This window comes from Staurois parvus, unplaced genomic scaffold (genome assembly GCF_062004578.1).
Source record: "Staurois parvus isolate SC_StPar_1 unplaced genomic scaffold, SC_StPar_1.0 ptg000124l, whole genome shotgun sequence".
NCBI lineage: Eukaryota > Metazoa > Chordata > Amphibia > Anura > Ranidae > Staurois > Staurois parvus.
This window is the reverse complement of record NW_028317920.1, coordinates 3,616,591-3,636,159: the sequence shown is the minus strand read 5'-3', so window position 1 is coordinate 3,636,159 and position 19,569 is coordinate 3,616,591. Positions and strand designations below refer to the sequence as shown.

Here is a 19,569-nt window from a genome sequence, read left to right as displayed (position 1 = left end):
ATTGCATTAACACATGTTTTGCTATACACATGTTTATTCCCTTTGTATGTATTGGAACAAATATAAAACAGAGGCAGAAAAGCAAATATGACATAATGTCACACAAAACCCCAAAAATGGGCTGGACAAAAGTATTGGCACCCTTAACTTAATATTTGGTTGCACACCCTTTGGAAAACATAACTGAAATCAGTCGCTTCCTATAACCATCAATAAGCTTCTGACACCTCTCACCCGGAATTTTGGACCACTCTTCCTTTGCAAACAGCTCCAGGTCTCTCTTATTGGAAGGACACCTTTTCCCAACAGCAATTTTAAGATCTCTCCACAGGTGTTCAATGGGATTTAGATCTGGGCTCATTGCTGGCCACTTCAGAACTCTCTAGCGCTTCTTTGCCATCCATTTCTGAGTGCTTTTTGACGTATGTTTGGGGTCATTGTCCTGCTGGAAGACCCAGGATCTTGGACGCAAACCCAGCTTTCTGACACTGGGCCCTACAGTGCGACCCAAAATCCTTTGGTAATCCTCAGATTTCATGATGCCTTGCACACAGTCAAGGCACCCAGTGCCAGAGGCAGCAAAACAACCCCAAAACATCATTGAACCTCCACCATATTTTACCGTAGGTACTGTGTTTTGTTCTTTGTAGGCCTCATTCCGTTTTCGGTAAACAGTAGAATGATGTGCTTTACCGAAAAGCTCTATCTTGGTCTCATCTGTCCACAAGACGTTTTCCCAGAAGGCTTTTGGCTTACTCAAGTACATTTTGGCAAACTGTAGTCTTGCTTTTTTATGTCTCTGTGTCAGCAGTGGGGTCCTCCTGGGTCTCCTGCCATAGCGTTTCATTTCATTTAAATGTCGACGGATAGTTCGCGCTGACACTGATGCTCCCTGAGCCTGCAGGACAGCTTGAATGTCTTTGGAACATGTTTGGGGCTGCTTATCCACCATCCGGACTATTCTGCGTTGCAATCTTTCATCAATTTTCCTCATCCGTCCACGACCAGGGAGATTAGCTACAGTGCCATGGGTTGCAAACTTCTTGATAATGTTGCGCACTGTGGACAAAGGCAAATCTAGTTCTCTGGAGATGGACTTGTAACCTTGAGATTGTTGATATTTTGCCACAATTTTGGTTCTCAGGTCCTCAGACAGTTCTCGTCTCCTCTTTCTGTTGTCCATGCTTAGTGTGGCACAGACAGACACACAATGCAAAGGTTAAGTGAACGTCTCTCCTTTTTATCTGCTTTCAGGTGTGATTTCTATATTGCCCACACCTGTTACTTGCCCCAGGTGAGTTTACAGGAGCATCACATGCTTGTAACATTCTTATTTATCCGCAGTTGTGAAAGGGTGCCAATACTTTTGTCCAGCCCATTTTTGGAGGTTTGTGTGACATTATGTCGAATTTGCTTTCTTTCCTCCCTTTTTTTGTTTTGTCCCAATACACACAAAGGGAATAAACATGTGTATAGCAAAACATGTGTTAATGCAATACGTTTCGTGAGAAATACATGATTTCCTGGAGAAATATCAAGGGTGCCAACAATTTCGGCCATGACTGTATGTCACAATGTAAATGCTGTAACTCTTATCCATGGCTGGATTACTATTAATGGACATCTGCAGAGACACAACTTAAAGTCCCCTCTTGCAGGATCATAACTTATGACAATATGTAGATTGTATTCCTACTGGTCATGGGAAAAAATGTGTATTTGATGGCTACAGGAAAAAGCCAAGTCTTCACCTCTCCTGCTGGCAGAGGTCTACTGTGGTTCTTGATAAATACAAATAAAATACAAAAAAATGTCAGTGCACATAAGAGAAGGAACTTCTCACTGCAAGGAAACTGGAGTGTTCACCTCTGTTCCAGTGTGCCCACTTGCCTGCTGTGTGCTGAGACCAGAGTCACACAGGTGCAGAGCTGCTAAGGTTGCTGACAGCTGAGGACCTGGATTGAGGTTTTCTTTATCGCTGGGACTGGTGAGAGGCTGCTGCTGCAATTGATTTACTACAGCTAGCAGAGACTGAGACTATAGAGAGGCTGTTCATCTGCTTAGTGGCTTCTATCACTGCATGAAGTGTTTAGAGGGACTGTACTCCTGTGCACCACATTAAAGGACTGGGCCTCACCATTAGTCAGCTGAAGGTTTAAAGCTAAAAACTACCTACCAACTAGCTGCTTCGCAAGACCTTTGTCATAATCACTCATAGCCAGAGGTACCTCTTTAGGGGCATACATAATTATACAGTTATCCACATAGAGTGCACTCTGAAGTGGTTATGGATTACTGGTTGCAGAGGAAATCAGAGAAACATCTAGATTTATTAATAAATAGATTTTAAAAATAAAAAAACAGCAACAAAACTAGTAAATCTCCAGCACTCAATCAGTATGGTTTTCAACAATACAACCAGCATGACAGAAAAGAGTGAGCGGTGTTGGCTTTTTTTATTTGCTGTTTTTTATTAATATAATCTATTTTTAAATGGATTATAAACAATCTACTGACCTGTCTAGAGCTAGTTCTTGAGGGAGACTACTTCATGTTTCACAGCTCTTTCTGTGAAGAAGCTTTTCTGTACTTGGAGGTTAAATCTCTTTTTCTCCAGAAATAAAGAGTACCCTCTTGTCTCTTGTAATAACCTGAAAAGGAATAACTCAACGCCAAGTTCACTATATAGACCACTTATGTATGTATACATGGTGATCACATCCCCCCTTTATCACCTCTAACCAAGAAAAAATAAATTAAGTTCAGCTAATCATTCCTCATAGCTGAGCTCCTCCATGCCTCTTATCAGTTTTTAATCCCATACTCTATATCAGTGGCTCTCAACCTTCCGAATGCCACGACCCTTTAATACAGTTCCTCATGTTGTGGTGACCCCCAACCATAAAATAATTTTCGTTGCTACTTCATAACTGTAATTTTGCAGTGGGAGGAGTAATGCCACATCATTGGTGTCAGTGGGAGGAGTAGTGCCACATCACTGATGTCAGTGGGAGGAATAGTGTCCCATTGTTGGTATCAGTGGGAGGAATAGTACCCCATCATTGGTGTCAGTGGGAGAAATAGTGCCACATTATTGGTGTCAGTGGGAGGAAATAGTGCCCCATCATTGGTATTAGTAACACCAATGATGGGGCACTATTCCTCCCACTGACACCAATGATACTTACCTTGCTGACCCCTGCTCCAGCCTGGGCTCGCTCTCTCTCTCATCTACAGCCAGCATACCTGGCTGCAGCAGCACCATCTGAGAAGTACAGACACTTACCGGTCAGCTGTCTTCCTTCTCCGGCCGCTCTCCTCTTCACTCGCTCCAGCAGATCCCTTACTCGATCGTCTTTGATCTTCGTGCTGCCGCTCGGATCCTCCTCTCCAAGCTCCACCTCCTCGCCGGTGATTGGCCGGCTGTGTGCCTCTCCTGAGCTACAGTTCCGGCGGCCAATCACTGGCGAGGAGGCGGAGCTGTTGAGTGATCCCAGGGGTGTGGCCAGATGAGAGGGGTGGCATGTCATCCCGCCCACACATCGCGGTCCAGGGAAATGTGGGCCTATCTGCATATGGGCAGATAGAGGAGCAGTGTCTTGGTTCCTAAGACCATCGGAAATATGTGTTTTCCGATGGTCTTAGGTGACCCCTGTGAAAGGGTCGTTCGACCCCCAGGTTGAGAACCGCTGCTCTATATCATTTATAAATATGCTAGAAAGTGTGGGTCCCAACACGAACCTTGGAGTAAACCACTAATGACCATTTTGAGTATGAATCATTAATGGCTACTATCTGGATATATAGGCTTTTAGACAGTTTTCTAACTATTTGTAAACTGAATTTTCTAAGCCTGTAGACTTTACCTTACACATTATCCATGTATAGGAATCTGTGTCAAACTCTTTTGCGAAATACAAATAAACTATTGTATATCTATGGCCGCTCATTTGTCTAAGTTTGTGCTTACTTCCTCACAGAAAGAAATCAGATTTGTTTGACAACTTCAGTCTTTCATGAATGCCAACTATTGTTCAAAAATATTGTTTTCTAGCAAAAACTAATCTACAGTATGTGGTCTTTTATTAAACTCTCAGGTATTTTCCTGACTATAGAAGTAAACTAGCCTGGCTGTAGTTACTTAGTAATGACTTTGATCCCTTTTTTTATTATAGGCACCACATTAACCTTACACCAATCCAGTGATACTATGCCACTCATTAAAGAGTCCCTAAAAATTAGAAACAATGGCTTAGAAATAACAGAGCTCAACTCTTTGAGGGCAGGTGGGTGTATGCCATCTGGTCCGGGTGGTTTTTTACCTTTGTTTATATATATTGTATATGTATTTACTCTCAGTGTCCCCAAGGCTTGGATGTCCCCTTCAGATTCACACAGGCAGGCTCCTTTGTAAAGCTCTCAAGTAAGATCCTCATTGGTACCCTTCTTTTGGTTTCTAAATGACTTGTAGCAGGATAGGCCCTTCAACTAGGGACCTTGCTGAGAAAGGCTAGATTCTCAGCAGGACTGGCAACCCTTCTAGCTGGGAACATCTACTCCTGGGAAAAGTGGTTGGTTCCAAACTATTTATGCACTCCCCAACCACCATCTGGACACCCCTCCCCAGTGATTGGTTGGATCTGCATAAATATTTAGGCTGCTTTTTTGACTCTCATAACCACTATATGAAGTCTCCAGAAAACAGGGGGAAGCACTCAAACCTGCAGCCTGCAGAACCCAGAGGAGCCCAAAGCAATCGCACTCTGCTTATTAATGGAAATCCTCCAAACTAAATTTGGTGAACCAAACCTAGAAGCCTAGGAAGGTGCTACATGGGTGCTTTTATTCCACAATAAAAAGTGTGTGAATGTATATTACTACATAACATGCCACATAAAAGCTAAAAAATACACTTTCAGCCTTGTGACAAGGGCATGCCTTGGAAAACCATACCATGGAGATTCTTATGAGTGGAAAACATGCAACTGCTAGATTCACACTTGAGTGTTGGCTTCATCGTTTGTTTTCATACAATTTTGTAATTTATTCGGGCAAAAGCGTTTTTTGTTTGGGCCAATTAAAATAAGGTTGCTAGAAGGAGATGGCTGTACAGCACAAAAGCTTGTAAAAAATAAGTGTTGCGTGTGTTTTGTTTCAGACACTCCCATTAAAGCCTATGGGGCCAAAAACACTCTTGCCTGCCCAGAAGTAACTTCCGTACTTCTTTGGCGTGACAAGTGACAACAAAGTCCTCCAAAGTGAATGGTCCTCATAGAATAAAATAGAAATCTAGTTTCAAGCATTAACGCACTTCTGAAAAATGCACTGAATAGGGAAGATATTGCATTATGGCCACCAGAGTATAGTAAGAATAAGTATGCTCCTCAGCTCCATTTAGTGGCCTTAATGCGAACTGTTTCCTATTCACACTTGCCATTGCAATTGGTGATGTAAGGCTTGGAAGCAGCTGCTCAGTCATGGAAATCCATTCCCTGAAGCTCTCTGCGCACTGTTATTGTGCTAATCTGAAGACCACATGAAGTTTGGAGATCTTTAGCTATTGACTCTGCAGACAGTTGGTGACTTCTGCGCACTGTGCGCTTCAGCATGTGCTGACCCCGCCCTGTCATGTGACGTAGCCTACCACTTGGTGGCTGAGTGGCTGTTGCTCCCAGTTGCTTCCACTTTGTTATAATCTCACTAACAGTTGAGAGTGGAATATTTAGTAGCCAGGAAATGTCACGGATGGACTTATTGCACAGGTGGCCACCTATCACGGGACCACGCTTGAATTCACTGAGCTCCTGAGAGCGACCCATTCTTTCACCAATGTTTGTAGAAGCAGTCTGCATGCCTAGGGGCTTGATTTTATACACATGTGACAATGGAGGTGATTGGAACACCTGAATCTAATGATATGGAGGGGTGTCCCAATACTTTTGGCAATATAGTGTATATACAGTATATATATATATATATATATATATATATATATATATATTTAATAATGTTACTTTACTAGAATTCCACTTTTAATGACTTAAGCTCTGAAAGATGTTACCCTCATCACTGAGTAGCTACATCCAAGCCTTACATCACCAAGTGCAATGCAAAGCGTCAGATGCAGTGGTGTAAAGCACGCCGCTTAATTGATGAAGAAATAACGAAGAAGTAGCCCACACCTGGCCATGAAACAGCTTTTGATTCAATTGTCCAATTACAAATCAGATACTCCCTTTCACGTCGCTAGTAAATAATTTTAAAAAATGATACTAAACACAAAATGTTGGAATTTTCAAGGTGCCACACCTTAATAATAGCACAACATTATAGATAAAACATCTTCACAATTTTTATTTCATACAAAGAATTAAAATATTAAATAAAAAGTAGAATAAAAGTAAATTGGCAACCAGTGTCATGTAACATCTATACAACAGAGTATATGTTTTGCCTCTGTGCATCAACTCTCACAATTCTAGAGCTTCGTTAGTTTAGTATGTCATAACCATCCCGTATACAAAACATGTTGTGGAACCCAGGAGTGTTTTGTGTTTAGTATTTTTGTTCTCTAATGGGATGTGGTGCTATTTGGATAGTTTTCCATCCTGAGGGTCAAATGTTATGGAAAAATAAAAATAAAACAGAATTTCTGATTGGAAGCCTAGGACAACGAGAGCTAATAATTGCAGCTTTTTGGAATTTAGCTTCAAAAAATGTTTCAAGAATACAATCTGAGAGCATAAATTAATCCTTCACGAAAGCTTTTGTCGAAATCTTCTAATAATAATAATTTTTGCCTTTTAGGTATGGCAAGCACTGGTATCTGCCATCGTCCACCTTCGTACAGGCTAGGTCGGGCATGCATGGACATGTGTGAACCATTCTTTTGCCAGAATATGGAACCTAAAGAAAAAAAAAACATTTCAGTTAGGGATACAGTTTCTGCTTCTCCTTTAACCCCTTACCATCCACAATCTGTATAGAAATGTTCTCCAGCATAGAGGATACAATTTTAAACACGCCCAATTTGAGAGTCAGCAGCCAACACTTTGTGTGGTTGGTAGCTCTCAATCCCAGCTGATAGCTTGTGTCCACTTTGACAAAAATGGTTTCTAATAATGTGATCAGGCTATAGGCAGAACAAAACGCTTGATACACACCTGTTCGACAGCCCATTCTTTGGGCCTCTTCATTGGCCAATGGTAGATGACGTCACCTCTGCATACGCGCAGGAGGCTGTCATCCCAGCTCTCAGAGACCGTCCTGGGGCTGTAAGCTAAGCTGCGCATGTGCAGCTCAGTTACAGCGCTGGTGAAGAGCGGTCACATAGGAGCATTTTAATCCATAATGGAATTAAACCGTCACTTCTTGCAATCCATAACACCAAAAATCTTTATTGGCTACATGTAAAAACACATGTTTCGGCTATAGCATGTGCTCTGAGGAAGGCTGCTATAGCCGAAACATGTTAGCATATTATTAATGTGTTTTTACATGTAGCCAATAAAGATTTTCAGTTTTATGGATTGTGCAGAGTATCGGCTTAATTCCATTATGGATTACTTTGCTTAAAGCGGAACTTCTCAATCAACATGGACTATATTTAATCTTTATGCTGCTATCATTAGTAAATAGATAAGAAAGTATATCATATTTACTTGTTTTAAACTTTTTTTTACATTTCTTCAATTACTTCCTGATTTGCATGCCTAGGCCAATGATGTCATACATCCCAGCAGTCTTCAGGAGGGGAGGGTTCTCAGCTCAGCCAATGACTGAGTAAAGGGCAGATGGATTCCGGGAAGTAAATGATACATGAATCATCTGCTCTTACTCAAGATGGCCCCTTCCAGAAATGCCAGGGGGTGATTTCTCAGCAAAATAAAGCATGGAGACATGGATCTAAGGGGGAGTTTTCTTTGAATATTAACCACTTCCCGACCGGCCGTTGTATATATGGCACTGCAGGGTCGGGTGGCCGTCTATAAACGGCCTCCCCGCACCCTGCTTGTGCGCGCTCCCTGGGAGCACGCAGCAACGTGATCCGGTGCCCGCTGTGTCCTCCGGACACAGTGAAACACCGATCGTCGGACGGGACCTCTGTACGAGGTCCCGATCATGTGATCACTGATTGGCCAATCAGTGATCACATGCAAAGTAGTAAGCAAGATGTCACTTCTGACATCATTGCTTACTATGTGTGAAATCTGTGAATGATCACAGAGGTCACATGGTACAAGGCTATTCACAAAAGCCTTGTACCATGTGACAAGCTGTGACCAATCACAGCTCACTCAGTTCTTCTCAATGAGTGCAAGAATGCACACAGAGAGAAAGAGAAATGATTGCTTTTACACCCTATATGGGTGTAAAAGCAATGAGTGTAAAAAAAAAAAAAAAAATCTTCATCACCCCTCACAAGTAGTACAGTGTCACCATGGTGACACTGTACTGCTAGGGTGACAGTATGTAAAAAATAAAAATAAAAAATAATAATATAAAAAAAAAAATAAAAATGTAAAAAAAATGTTTAAAAATTATAATTTTTGCTTATAAACTAATTTGGATTTTTTTTTTTTTACTAAAAAGATAACGGAATAAATTTTGGCTAAGATTTATGATGAACACCTTTTTTCAAAATTTTTGGACATTTCATTTACATAGCAAAAAAAATACAAATCCCAGTGGTGAATAAATACCACCAAAATAAAGCTTTATCTATCTCAAAAAAATGGTAAAAAATTCATTTGGGTACAGTGTTGCATGACCGCGCAATTGTCATTCAAAGTGTGATAGCGCTAAAAGCTGAAAATTGCCCTGGTCAGGAAGGGGGTAAAAGTGTCCGGTCTGGAAGTGGTTAAAAGTGATACAGTGTAGTTCCTCTTTAAGCAAATCATATCTTATAAGTGAGTAAATTACTGTTTCCAGCCAAAGACAGCTGTAGTGAAGACTACTAAGCCTATCTGTAGTGCTGAAAGAATGTTCCATAAGAGGACCTGATTGGCTGTCCAGCCTAAGGTGCAAATACCAAGCGCAATGAGGTACCAGGCGATATGTAGATAACCACAGTATGGGCCGCTCCAACTCATCTGACCAGCAATGAGCACAAAACCACAAATAGAGAAGCACTCCCAACCCTGTGGAAATCAATAGAGTCACAAGCCCAGGAACAGATAAAATCGAAATACACTTTAATGTTGGGATAAAAAGCATGACATGTAGGAGTGCCCAGATTGATACATCACCAAGCCCGAGGAAAGGAGAAACTCTCTGGGAATATTCCCAGAAGTTGGAGGATGACACATAATCCTAGACTCAACAGTAGCTGCTCAGACCAGGAGCCTCAGGACAGAGGGAGGGGTGTGTGGATGGCAGCCACTGGGATCACTGAGATGGCGCGTCTGCTGGAAGTCACATGTCCCAGATCCAGATGTAATGTCATAGACCTGTCAAAGGACCACCTGAACAAGGGCTGGTGAGGGCAAACTTGGAAGCCTAGGGGAGCATTCAAACCAAAGGAGAGAAGCCCATAATCTTGAGAACATATTTCAGGGACTTGCCCCTTCCTCAGATCATTTTAACCCAACATTAACCACTTCAAGTCCAGACACTTTCACCCCCTTCCTGTCCAGACCAATTTTCAGCTTTCAGTGCTATCACACTTTGAATTGCGCGGTCATGCAACACTGTACCCATATTAATTTTTGCATTTTTTTGAGACAGATAAAACTTTATTTTGGTGGTATTTATTCACCTCTGGGATTTTTATTTTTTTTTGCTATTAGATTAAAAAGTCCAGTTTGAAAAAAAAGTGTTTTTCTTATAAAATTTTGCAAATAAATAATCTTTCTTCATAAATCTTGGCCAAAATGTATTCAGCTATCTTTTTAGTAAAAATAATAATCCAAATTAGTTTATAACTAATAAAAATATTTTTACATTTTCATTTTATTTTTTTATATTATTATTTATGTTTTTTTTTACATACTGTCACTACTTGTGGGGGGTGATGAATATTTTTTTTTTTACACTGATTGCTTTTACACCCATAAAGGCTGTAAAAGCAATCATTCTCCTTCTCTCTGGCTGCATTGTTGCAGCCATTGAGAAATACTGTGAGAGCTGTGATTGGTCACAGCTTGTCACATGATACAAGGCTGTTGTGAATAGCCTTGTACCCAGGGGTGTATTTACTACATGGCAAACAAGGCAATTGCCTAGGGCGGCATTTTTCAGGAGGGCAGCACTGCCCCTTGGAAGAAGGGATACACGCGGCATGGGGAACTGGTGGGTTCTCAGAGATGCTGCGGGTTTCATAGCTGTGTATACACAGCCTGACTCTCCTTTCTGGGGATTTCCGGAGCTGTGAAGGTGAGTGTCTTTCTCTCTCTCGCCATGGGGGATGGTGGCTGGTGTATGGGGGGCAGTGGTAGTGGAAGGCTTGGGTGGAGGGCAGGGGTGTTCTTGGTCAATGTCAGGCTGGGGGGGGGGGGCACTTTGCCTAGGGCATGCCAAAACCTAAATACACCACTGCTTGTACCATGTGACCTCTCTGATCATTCACAGATTTCACAAGTAGTAAGCAATGATGTCAGAAAGTGACATATTGCTTGCTACTATTCATGTGATCACTGCTTGGCCAAGCAGTGATCACATGATTGGGACCTCACACAGCGGGCACTGGATCGCGGTGAGCAGGCACAGGCAGTAAATGCGGGGGCCGTTTATAAACGGCCACCCGCTCCTGCACTGCTCCCATCCGGCCGTTTATGTAAATGGGCAGGACGGGGAGTGGATAAAGTGTATTTTGATTTTATCTGTTCCAGGGCTTGTGACTCTATTGACTTCTGCAGGCCCGTCGTGTTGGCTGCCATCTCTGTGTAAGCTGTACCACATTTATTCTAATGTTGGCGTCAGGAAAAAGTTTAACCTTTAATTCTACTATAATAACACTTCAATCAACCTTATCGATTGGTGTGGCTGCCTACAAAAGCCGATCGTAATATTCAGTTTGCCATAAATTCAAAAGGATGAATATGAAAAAAGAAATACAGATGTTTGGCACCCTTCCTAAATTCTGTTTTGCGCAGGGAACAGCAGACTAGAAATTTGGAGTTCTGAAACTCCAAATATGCAGAATTAGTAACAGTTATTATCAGCAAGGACTTACTTTATGACTCAATGGATGACAGTCTTCACCCTCATTGCCAAGTGGAGTGCACATACGAAGGCCTCGTATCCAAAGGCTCACTGCGCAACACATCTCTCCTCCGCACTGAAGATCCCTTTCACAAGCCTGTCAATAAAATATTACGTACAAACTTAACTTAGCATGTGTCACATTCCTGAAATGCATAATAGAAGCAACAAAATTCTGTGGAATGCCATTTAGAAAAGTCCTTGTAATACCGTAAAAATATGATTGTTAAAAAAAAAATCTGAAGCTCCCGTGAATGCCATAATGAACAGTATTGTGCCCATTCAATCTGTGCTGAGTGATGCTTCAAAATAGATTGCCAGCAGGTGTCAAGGCCTTTAACAAGAAAGATAAATTGCCAGCATTTGTATTTTGTGAATAATACATACCTATGCTAATACATTTTAATGCACAACTGAGAACTTTGAGTATATTTTATTATTTGTTTTTTCTATACTTACCTTTATTCAGATGTCTTCAGGCCAGTCACGTGACATGTCCTTTATGCCTCATTGATGATTGAGATTGTCAATGTTGATGTTGAGATTGTCAATCCATGCATTATGACACTGTGTGTGCGGGGTGTCATGGTGAACATAAGATGACCTTCGGGCCCGTTCACACCAGGATCGCACGGGAACGCATTCCCATGTGGTGCGATATTGCAGCCCATTTATTTGAATGGGCTGACATTGAACCAGAACACGGAGAATGTAGTGCATGCACTACGTTAAAAAAAATGTGCCACACCAAATTGCATGGTACTGCATTACCATGCGATTTGGTGGCCGCAAACACACTGTATTTGCAATCTGCTTTTCTAACATTACAATGGCACCTGCAGCAGATCGGAAAGGCATTGTGTTTTTGAGCGCGGAGCAGGGAACGCGCATTTCCGCATCGCGTTCTGGTGTGAACCAGCCCCCTAGGCTTCTCATGATGGTCATTCAGCTCAGGAGAGTGAGGACATCTAGTGGTGGAAATAATTAGAGCAGAATACAGTGCCCGAGAGGAGATGAGTATTGCAGTCAGGGTTTTTTTTTTCTTTTTTTCCACTGCTTTGAAAAAACAAACTGGAGTTGGTCTTTACAAAAGATTTTTAGTCTCAGTGTGAATTACAAATATTTCCTCCAACTAATACACACTATATCACATTTTTAATTATCTGTCCGCTAAACGGAATTATAGCTAATAATAACTGGTGGCGTCCCGAGGCAGGTACGGGGGGTGCGTGCCGCACCTGGTGACACTTACTGCACGGGATGACACCGGACCCGCACCACAAAAAGGTAAGTTGTAAAGCAGGCCGACGATCCTGCGGGGATCGTTGGGTTTCTTTACAACTTACCTTTTCGAGGAGCGGGTCCGGTGTCACCCAGTATAGGTTGCATGCACTGGTGGCATCCCGAGGTAGGTACGGGGGGGTGCGTGCCGCACCGGGTGACACATACTGCACGGGATGACACCAGACCCGCACCACAAAAAGGTAAGTTGTAAAGCAGGCGGACGATCCTGCGGGGATCGTTGGGATTCTTTACAACTTACCTTTTCGAGGAGCGGGTCCGGTGTCACCCAGTATAGGTTGTATGCCGACGATCCCCGCAGGATGGATCAGATCTGTGGATTGGGGAGCATAATGGATCGGAGTCTGATCCATTATGCTCAATATGCAGATCCGATCCATTCTATGGGGATCGTCGGAGGGGGTGTAACCAAGTGTTATCGCACCGGGTGACACCGACCCTAGGGACGCCCCTGGCCAGACTTGTGCCATACAAGCCTTGTCTAATTCAATTTTCAGTTTTTTATTTCAAACCATCCTACCCTGCTAAACCATTCCAGGCCACCTGCCCTCAACATGGGAAGGGGGGTTGCCTTGATAGGTAGGACCCCCCCTACCAAAGCACCTTGCCTCTGTGCTGATGAGCACAAGGGCCTCTTCCCCAAAACCCTGGCCGGTGGTTGTGGGGTTCTACAGGCGCAGGGCTTATTGGAATCTGAAAGTCCACTTTTAAAGATTGTAAAGAATTACATTTTATTTAAAAAAAAAATAACAAACATGCTATACTTACCTGCTCTGTGCACAGCTTTTACACAGAGCAGCCCAGATCCTAATCTTTTCAGGTCCCCCCTCTGGTGTACCTGGCTCTTCCCGCCTGCTAAGTGGCCCCCATAGCAAGTTGTTTGCTTTAAGGGCACTCGTGTGTGCTCGCTCCCGTGCTGGCTCTGTGTGTCCATAAGACACAAGGAGAGTGGCTTGGCCCCGCTCCTCCTCACTAGCTGTGACTGACAGCAGCAGGAGGGATTTAGCCAAAAGAGCCTCTGCTCTTGTGCACATTGCTGGATCAAGATCCGGCTCAAGAAAGTATTTAGAGGGGCTGGGGGGGAGGGCTGCTTAAAGAAAGGTTTTTTACCTTAAAGCGGAGTTCCACTCACCCTGTCAAAAAATAAAAGTCAACAGCTACAAAAACTGTAGCTGCTGACTTTTAAAAAACAGCCACTTACCTGTCCCTCGGTCCCGTGGTGTGTCCCCCGCAGCCCGTTTCACCGTCTGTCTGGTGTTCCAGGCGCCGGCATCTTCAGTGTGGGCACCCGGCTATGACAGCTTGCGGCTTCACAGCCGGGTGCCAACTGCGCATGCACAAGTAGCGCTGCGCTTCATGATTGGTCCTGTAGTCTTCTGGGACCTGTCACATGTCCCACAAGACTACGGGGAGGGAGGGTAGGTGGACAACTTCCGCTTCCAATTGCCTAGGTGATCGCAAGGGAAGTGGGAACGGGTACCTGTCAATTTCCAGTACTTGCTCCCCCCCACTCCCCAAAGGTGCCAATCATTAATGGGGAGCGGAGGACCAGTCTTTAAAGCGGAACTTTCCCTTTTGGTTGGAGTTCCGCCTTAATGAAGAGAATGCATTAAAGAAGAATGTTGGGCAAATATTTTATTTTCCCATGCAGTGGGGCTGTGTCTGCACTGCATGGGTTAAATGCTCATTTTTGTCTAGAACAGGAGTCTCCAAACTTTCTAAGCAAAGGGCCAGTTTACTGTCCTCTAGGCTTTAGGAGGGCCGAACTGTGGCCAGTGGGAATACAATCAGTGCCCCATCACTGGTTTCAATGGGAGGAATAGTGCCGCATTGTTGATATAAATGAAAAGAATAGTACCCCAATGACGGTGTCAGTAGGGGGAAAGGTGCTGCATTATTGGTGTCAGTTGGTGGAATAGTGCCCCAGGGGCCAGATAAAGGCAAGCAAAGGCCACATCCAGTCCCCGGGCAACAGTTTGAAGACCAGTGGTCTAAGGCATATGTGCTCAACCTTTTGAGGAGCGAGGGCCACTTATATTATTTGTAAAGCAGGCCACAATGAAATTAAATGGTTCAGAATTTTGTATTTTGAATAGCAGCCGCTGAATGCTAGCGGGAGAACGAAAAGGAGAAACTGGGTTTCTGCGCTTGCAAGGAGAACATGGAGAGGATCAGTTCCTGTATATGCCACCCCCACCTCCCCTCCAGTTCAGTAAAAAAAAAAAATGTGACAGGGAGGCCGCACGGGCCCCCTGTAGCATGGGGTGGGGATTGCTATTGCGAACCTCTGGCACTACACCCCTGATGTCTCAACTATGGGGTTTTACTGCCCCCCAATGAGTCCTTACTGTCCTGAGCACACTACAAGGCATCTTTCAAACTGATGTGCTGTGGTTTACCCGCACCGTGGATACAGCCCAGTGCATCTGTGGCTTTTCTGAGGGTTAGCTGCTTTTTGCCATAGACTTCTATGATATCTTCTGAAAGTGCACCAAAACTCCTGAATTCAGTTTGAGGTGGAAGGTCACATAAGAAGGCTCCAAGGGCCACATGTGTCCCACAGGCCACAGGCTGAGCACCCCTGGTCTAGGGGTGCAGAAAACTGGAGATATACTTACCTAATCTGCCGATCGTCCGAGCACAAGATCAGTCCCCGCCACTCCTGCCCCCCCCCACACACTAGCGGTCTTGTGACAAGGCTGTTCCTGACGTCATCACGCCCGTAGACTGGCTCCAGACGTGAGGACGGCAGGAACAGTTCACCGCTGGACATGGGGGAGCATGGTTTTCAGAGGATGGGATAAGTATAATTTTACCCTGAGCCCCTGGACAAAACGAGAAGTTAACCCATTCAGTGCGGGTACAGAAAATAAAAAATTTAACTGGAGTTTTGGTTTAAGGTTAAAAAAAAAGGAGCACAGTCCTTGGGGACTCCCCACTAAAAAAACGTCTCACACAGAAAAGGAACCTGACATTATTGGATAATACAGCTGCAACACCACCAATGTGCCATATGTCATTCAAAGCAACCAGTGCAACCAGAGATGTCACATTTGTGAAACAAGACAGGAATTAAAAAAAATGATAATACATCTACATAGACACACCATAAAAAGAACATAAGGAAGGTGATTACAGCACACGTGTGGGATATCAGTTCTCATAATAGGGTGACTCTCTGGAAGAGTGTTTTGGTTCCTTAAGGAAACTTTTGAAAAAAATACTCAAGAAAGGAAAGCCTTTGAATTACGAATGATAATTCTGTTAAATACAAGAGATAACAGGATGAGTGTGGACCTCAGATTTCTATATCAGCCTTTCTCAACCAGGGTGCCCAGGCTCCCTGGGGTGCCTTAAGGTTTCTTCAGGGGTGCCTTGGAAAAATGTCTAAAAATTGCCCAAAACTTGTATACAAGCCAGCGGGTGGAACAAGCCTGCCTTCTAGTTACACAAAGCCCCAGGTTTCCATTGTGCGCCATTACGACCTTCTAGCCACGGGCATCCTGACAACCAATGACATCATCAGCTGATAAGGAGGATGTCAGCTGCCTGCACAGCATCCTAGTTTGACCCTCTCCTTCCCCTCTCCATCAGTGCTGGGTCACATTAGCTCAGTGATGGATAAAAACTGAGGGAGAGGAGAAACATTGGAATACTAGTCAGTACCAGTGTGCAAAAGTGTATTGGCTTTGGAAGGGTAAATGACCGCTAATGTTGGGTGTCCTACATGTGTGGATATCACTGTTAGAATAGTTTTTCACATTTTAGAATGGGGCACCCTTTTAAAATTATGGACAGTCTTGAGGTACCCCATTTTAGAATGGTGTGCCTCAAGACTGTCCATCATTTTTAAGGGTGCCTCGGGACTGTCCATCATTTTTAAGGGTGCCTCGGGACTCTCCATCATTTTAAAGGATGCCTTGACTGAAAAAAGGCTGAAACACTGTTCTATATCACTATTAAATAGTTATATGACCATTCTCATCTCTGTGTCTTCTTACCCCACGGGTGGTTTTTTTTCTATGATTTATCCAGCATTTCAGCAAAGTGGGGGGGGTCTTGCACAGGTTAGGGTGGCTCCATGAGACCTTAGAAGGCATTAGAACCACACTCAAAATGGAAATGAAGTACAGAGAAATTCCAAAGACAGAATGCTAATAAGTAACAGGCTGCAGATTGAAAGCAAACAGAAAACATGAAAGGTCCCCCAGAGTGCTGCTCTATATAACATTGGGGGTTTAACAGGTCACCTAGCTCTGCACTCACCCCTGTGATGACAGCGGTGTCCCCGCACTCCAGCAGAAGAAAAAGGGAGCCCAGGAGAAGCGACAGACAGGTCCGTTTTCTCATAATAATAAAGGCGTAGTGGGAGGTGAGATCCGCGGGGGAGGTCAAGGTTTGCTCAGGTGAGGAGCCGACTGAGGAGCAGATGAAGGATTAGAAGGAGTTCACAGGACTGTAGCCGTGTAAAGCCTGCCGCTGGCTGCCTCTCTCCGAACCCCGGAGCCGTTATAAAGCTCCGCTCACCCTCACCAACCTCCATGACTCACCGACAGATAAAGAGCCACACAAAGGTGCGCAGCGGCTGCCAATCACAGGGAGGGAGACGGCCAGACCCGCCCACAAGCGGACTGCACGTGTTTTGCTCACTGGTTTGGTCCTGGAACTCCCAGTTCTCACCAGCAAGGTTACTGGAATTGTGGTGACCCAGGCAGTCATAGGAATGGAAAGGAGGGAACACAGCATGTGAGGACTACTTGTCTGATTGTAGAAATAGATGAGAGAATTACATTTATTTTTTATTGGTTTACCAATGTTCAGTCAAATGCAGAATTCAAATATAGATGTAGATTTTTATCATACTGGAAGAATAACTATCATAGTAGAGTAAGGGAAAAAAATAACATATATATATATACACACAGTATATGTTAATACACGTTTTACAATAACCGGTCTATGCTCATTTTGGCAATAACAGTATATATATATATATATATATATATATATATACTGTTATTGCCAAAATGGGCATAGACCGGTTATTGTAAAACGTGTATTTACATATATATATATATATATATATATATATATATATATACACACACACTTTTTTATATATTATTGCCATGACAGAATTATATTCAGTACAGTAATAAATCAATAAATATATACTATTATTACTAAAATAGTTATAGACCAGTCATTGTAAAATGCATGCGTCTCCCTGTGTAATTATTTATTCTTTTTTTATTTAACTTTTTTATTACTTTTTTACATTATTTCCATGTCAGCGTCACATTCATTAGTGCTTGATTTTATACACCTGTGACCATGGAGGTGATTGGAACACCTGAATCCAATGATTTGGAGGGTTGTCCCAATACTTTTGGCAATATAGTGTATATACAATATATATATATATATATATATATATAAATAGATTATTATTATTATTATACAGGATTTATGGCACCAGCAGATTTCTTAGTGCTTTACAATATAATGGGAGACAATACAGCGACAATACAGTTCAATTTCAATACAAGAGGGAAAGGAGGCCCTGCTCCTTGGAGCTTACAATCTAGGAATCTAGATAGATAGATAGTACATATTGAATATATACTGTATATACACATTTTAAAATTTTTTAATTACTTACTGATATAACTATGCAGTATGTTTTATTTTTACATCATTGTATCTACAGATCTTTTTCGAATCAAAATGCCCGGCTGAACAATTGAATTCTGTAACATTTCGCAGTGTTATTATATTGTGACCTTGTGTGGCTCTGTTCTCCTTTCTCGTCAATAGATTCTTCATAGAAGGATAATGCCAGCAAGAATGTGGCTGTTTCAGGTGTTGTGATCTTTGAGAACAGACTTTTATATAAAATTATAATTAAAATTTTATTGTGTACACAGTTAACAATTTGCATGTACAATATAATGCTTTACTGAATTGACCCGATTGTAGTTTGCATTCCTGTATACGGGTATGTCCACAGATGGTGATGCAAAGGAAGGAGATTAGCAACAGTAGTCACTGTAGACTGAAATGTCACTAAGCACAGAATTGAAATCAGTGATCGTCAATATAAAGGAACACTACACTGATCATGAGTGCCACACAGGATGGATTTCAAGCATGTCTTCTTATCTTCATATCCATTACATGGAAGGTGAGGAGATTATTAGTTTACAGAAGGAAGATAACATTGTTTGGGCTTTCAGTTCAGCTCAATTAATTGTATAAATCCAGAACAAGGGATCTAAGGTGTCCCGAAAGCTTGCATATCTCCTAGATTGTAAGCTCCAAGGAGCAGGGCCCTCGAACCCCTCCTGTATTGTATTGTTACTGTGCTGTCTTGTGTATTGTCTCCCATTATAATGTACAGCGCTGAGCAAACTGTTGGCGCTATATAAATACTGTATAATAATAATATTTGATTGCTCAAGTTAGCCAATAAAGGATATCGCCTGAACACCAAAAGCTCTGCAGTAATGGATGAGTAAAATGGTACAAAACCCTACTATTAGTTCAGCTCACAGAAAGTGACAAGGACTCTGAATTTCTGGCAAGATCAACAGGTATCTTCTGTACTTGCAAAAAATGTTCTTAGGCTGAAAATGAAAACTAATGCAATCACCACATTTATGGACTAGTAAGCTGCAATAAAATACATTTGTGCTCTTGGGTTTAAATACTAGAATGGTTACTTTTGCCTAAACAGTACCCTGAAAAATGACCTCTTTTGTTGAATTCCTCCTGAAAATTAGCCAGAGATGTGACTGTGCCGAGCCACTACTGTTCTGTAGCCTCATAGTTGTGTAACCCTCTTTTGGGGGGGGGGGGGTTTGAGAAATAGCCCTTTCCAAACAGGATAGTGCACTAAACCTGTAGGCTCACTAAGTGGAAAAGTGGGTTTGATAATATAGCTGGCAGTGCTTCCACCCAGGACAGGGCCTCCATGACCTAACACATTAATTGGGAACAGAAAAACTACTGCAACCAGGATATAGCATTAATCATAAGCATTTAGATGTACACCAGTATAGAACT

The 19,569-nt window shown here is 42.6% G+C and overlaps 1 protein-coding gene across 1 annotated transcript; it reads right to left on the bottom strand.

Annotated features, from left to right (window-relative positions):
- Positions 1–6,336: 6,336 nt before the first annotated feature.
- On the bottom strand, positions 6,337–17,018 carry LOC149467085 (toxin MIT1-like). The gene is made up of 3 exons (XM_089672299.1): positions 16,771–17,018; positions 11,174–11,299; positions 6,337–6,906 (listed from the first exon to the last, which is right to left on the bottom strand). The coding sequence occupies exons 1-3, from the start codon at positions 16,852–16,854 to the stop codon at positions 6,781–6,783; spliced, it is 336 nt and encodes a 111-aa protein (XP_089528425.1). The 5' UTR covers positions 16,855–17,018; the 3' UTR covers positions 6,337–6,780.
- Positions 17,019–19,569: the final 2,551 nt, after the last annotated feature.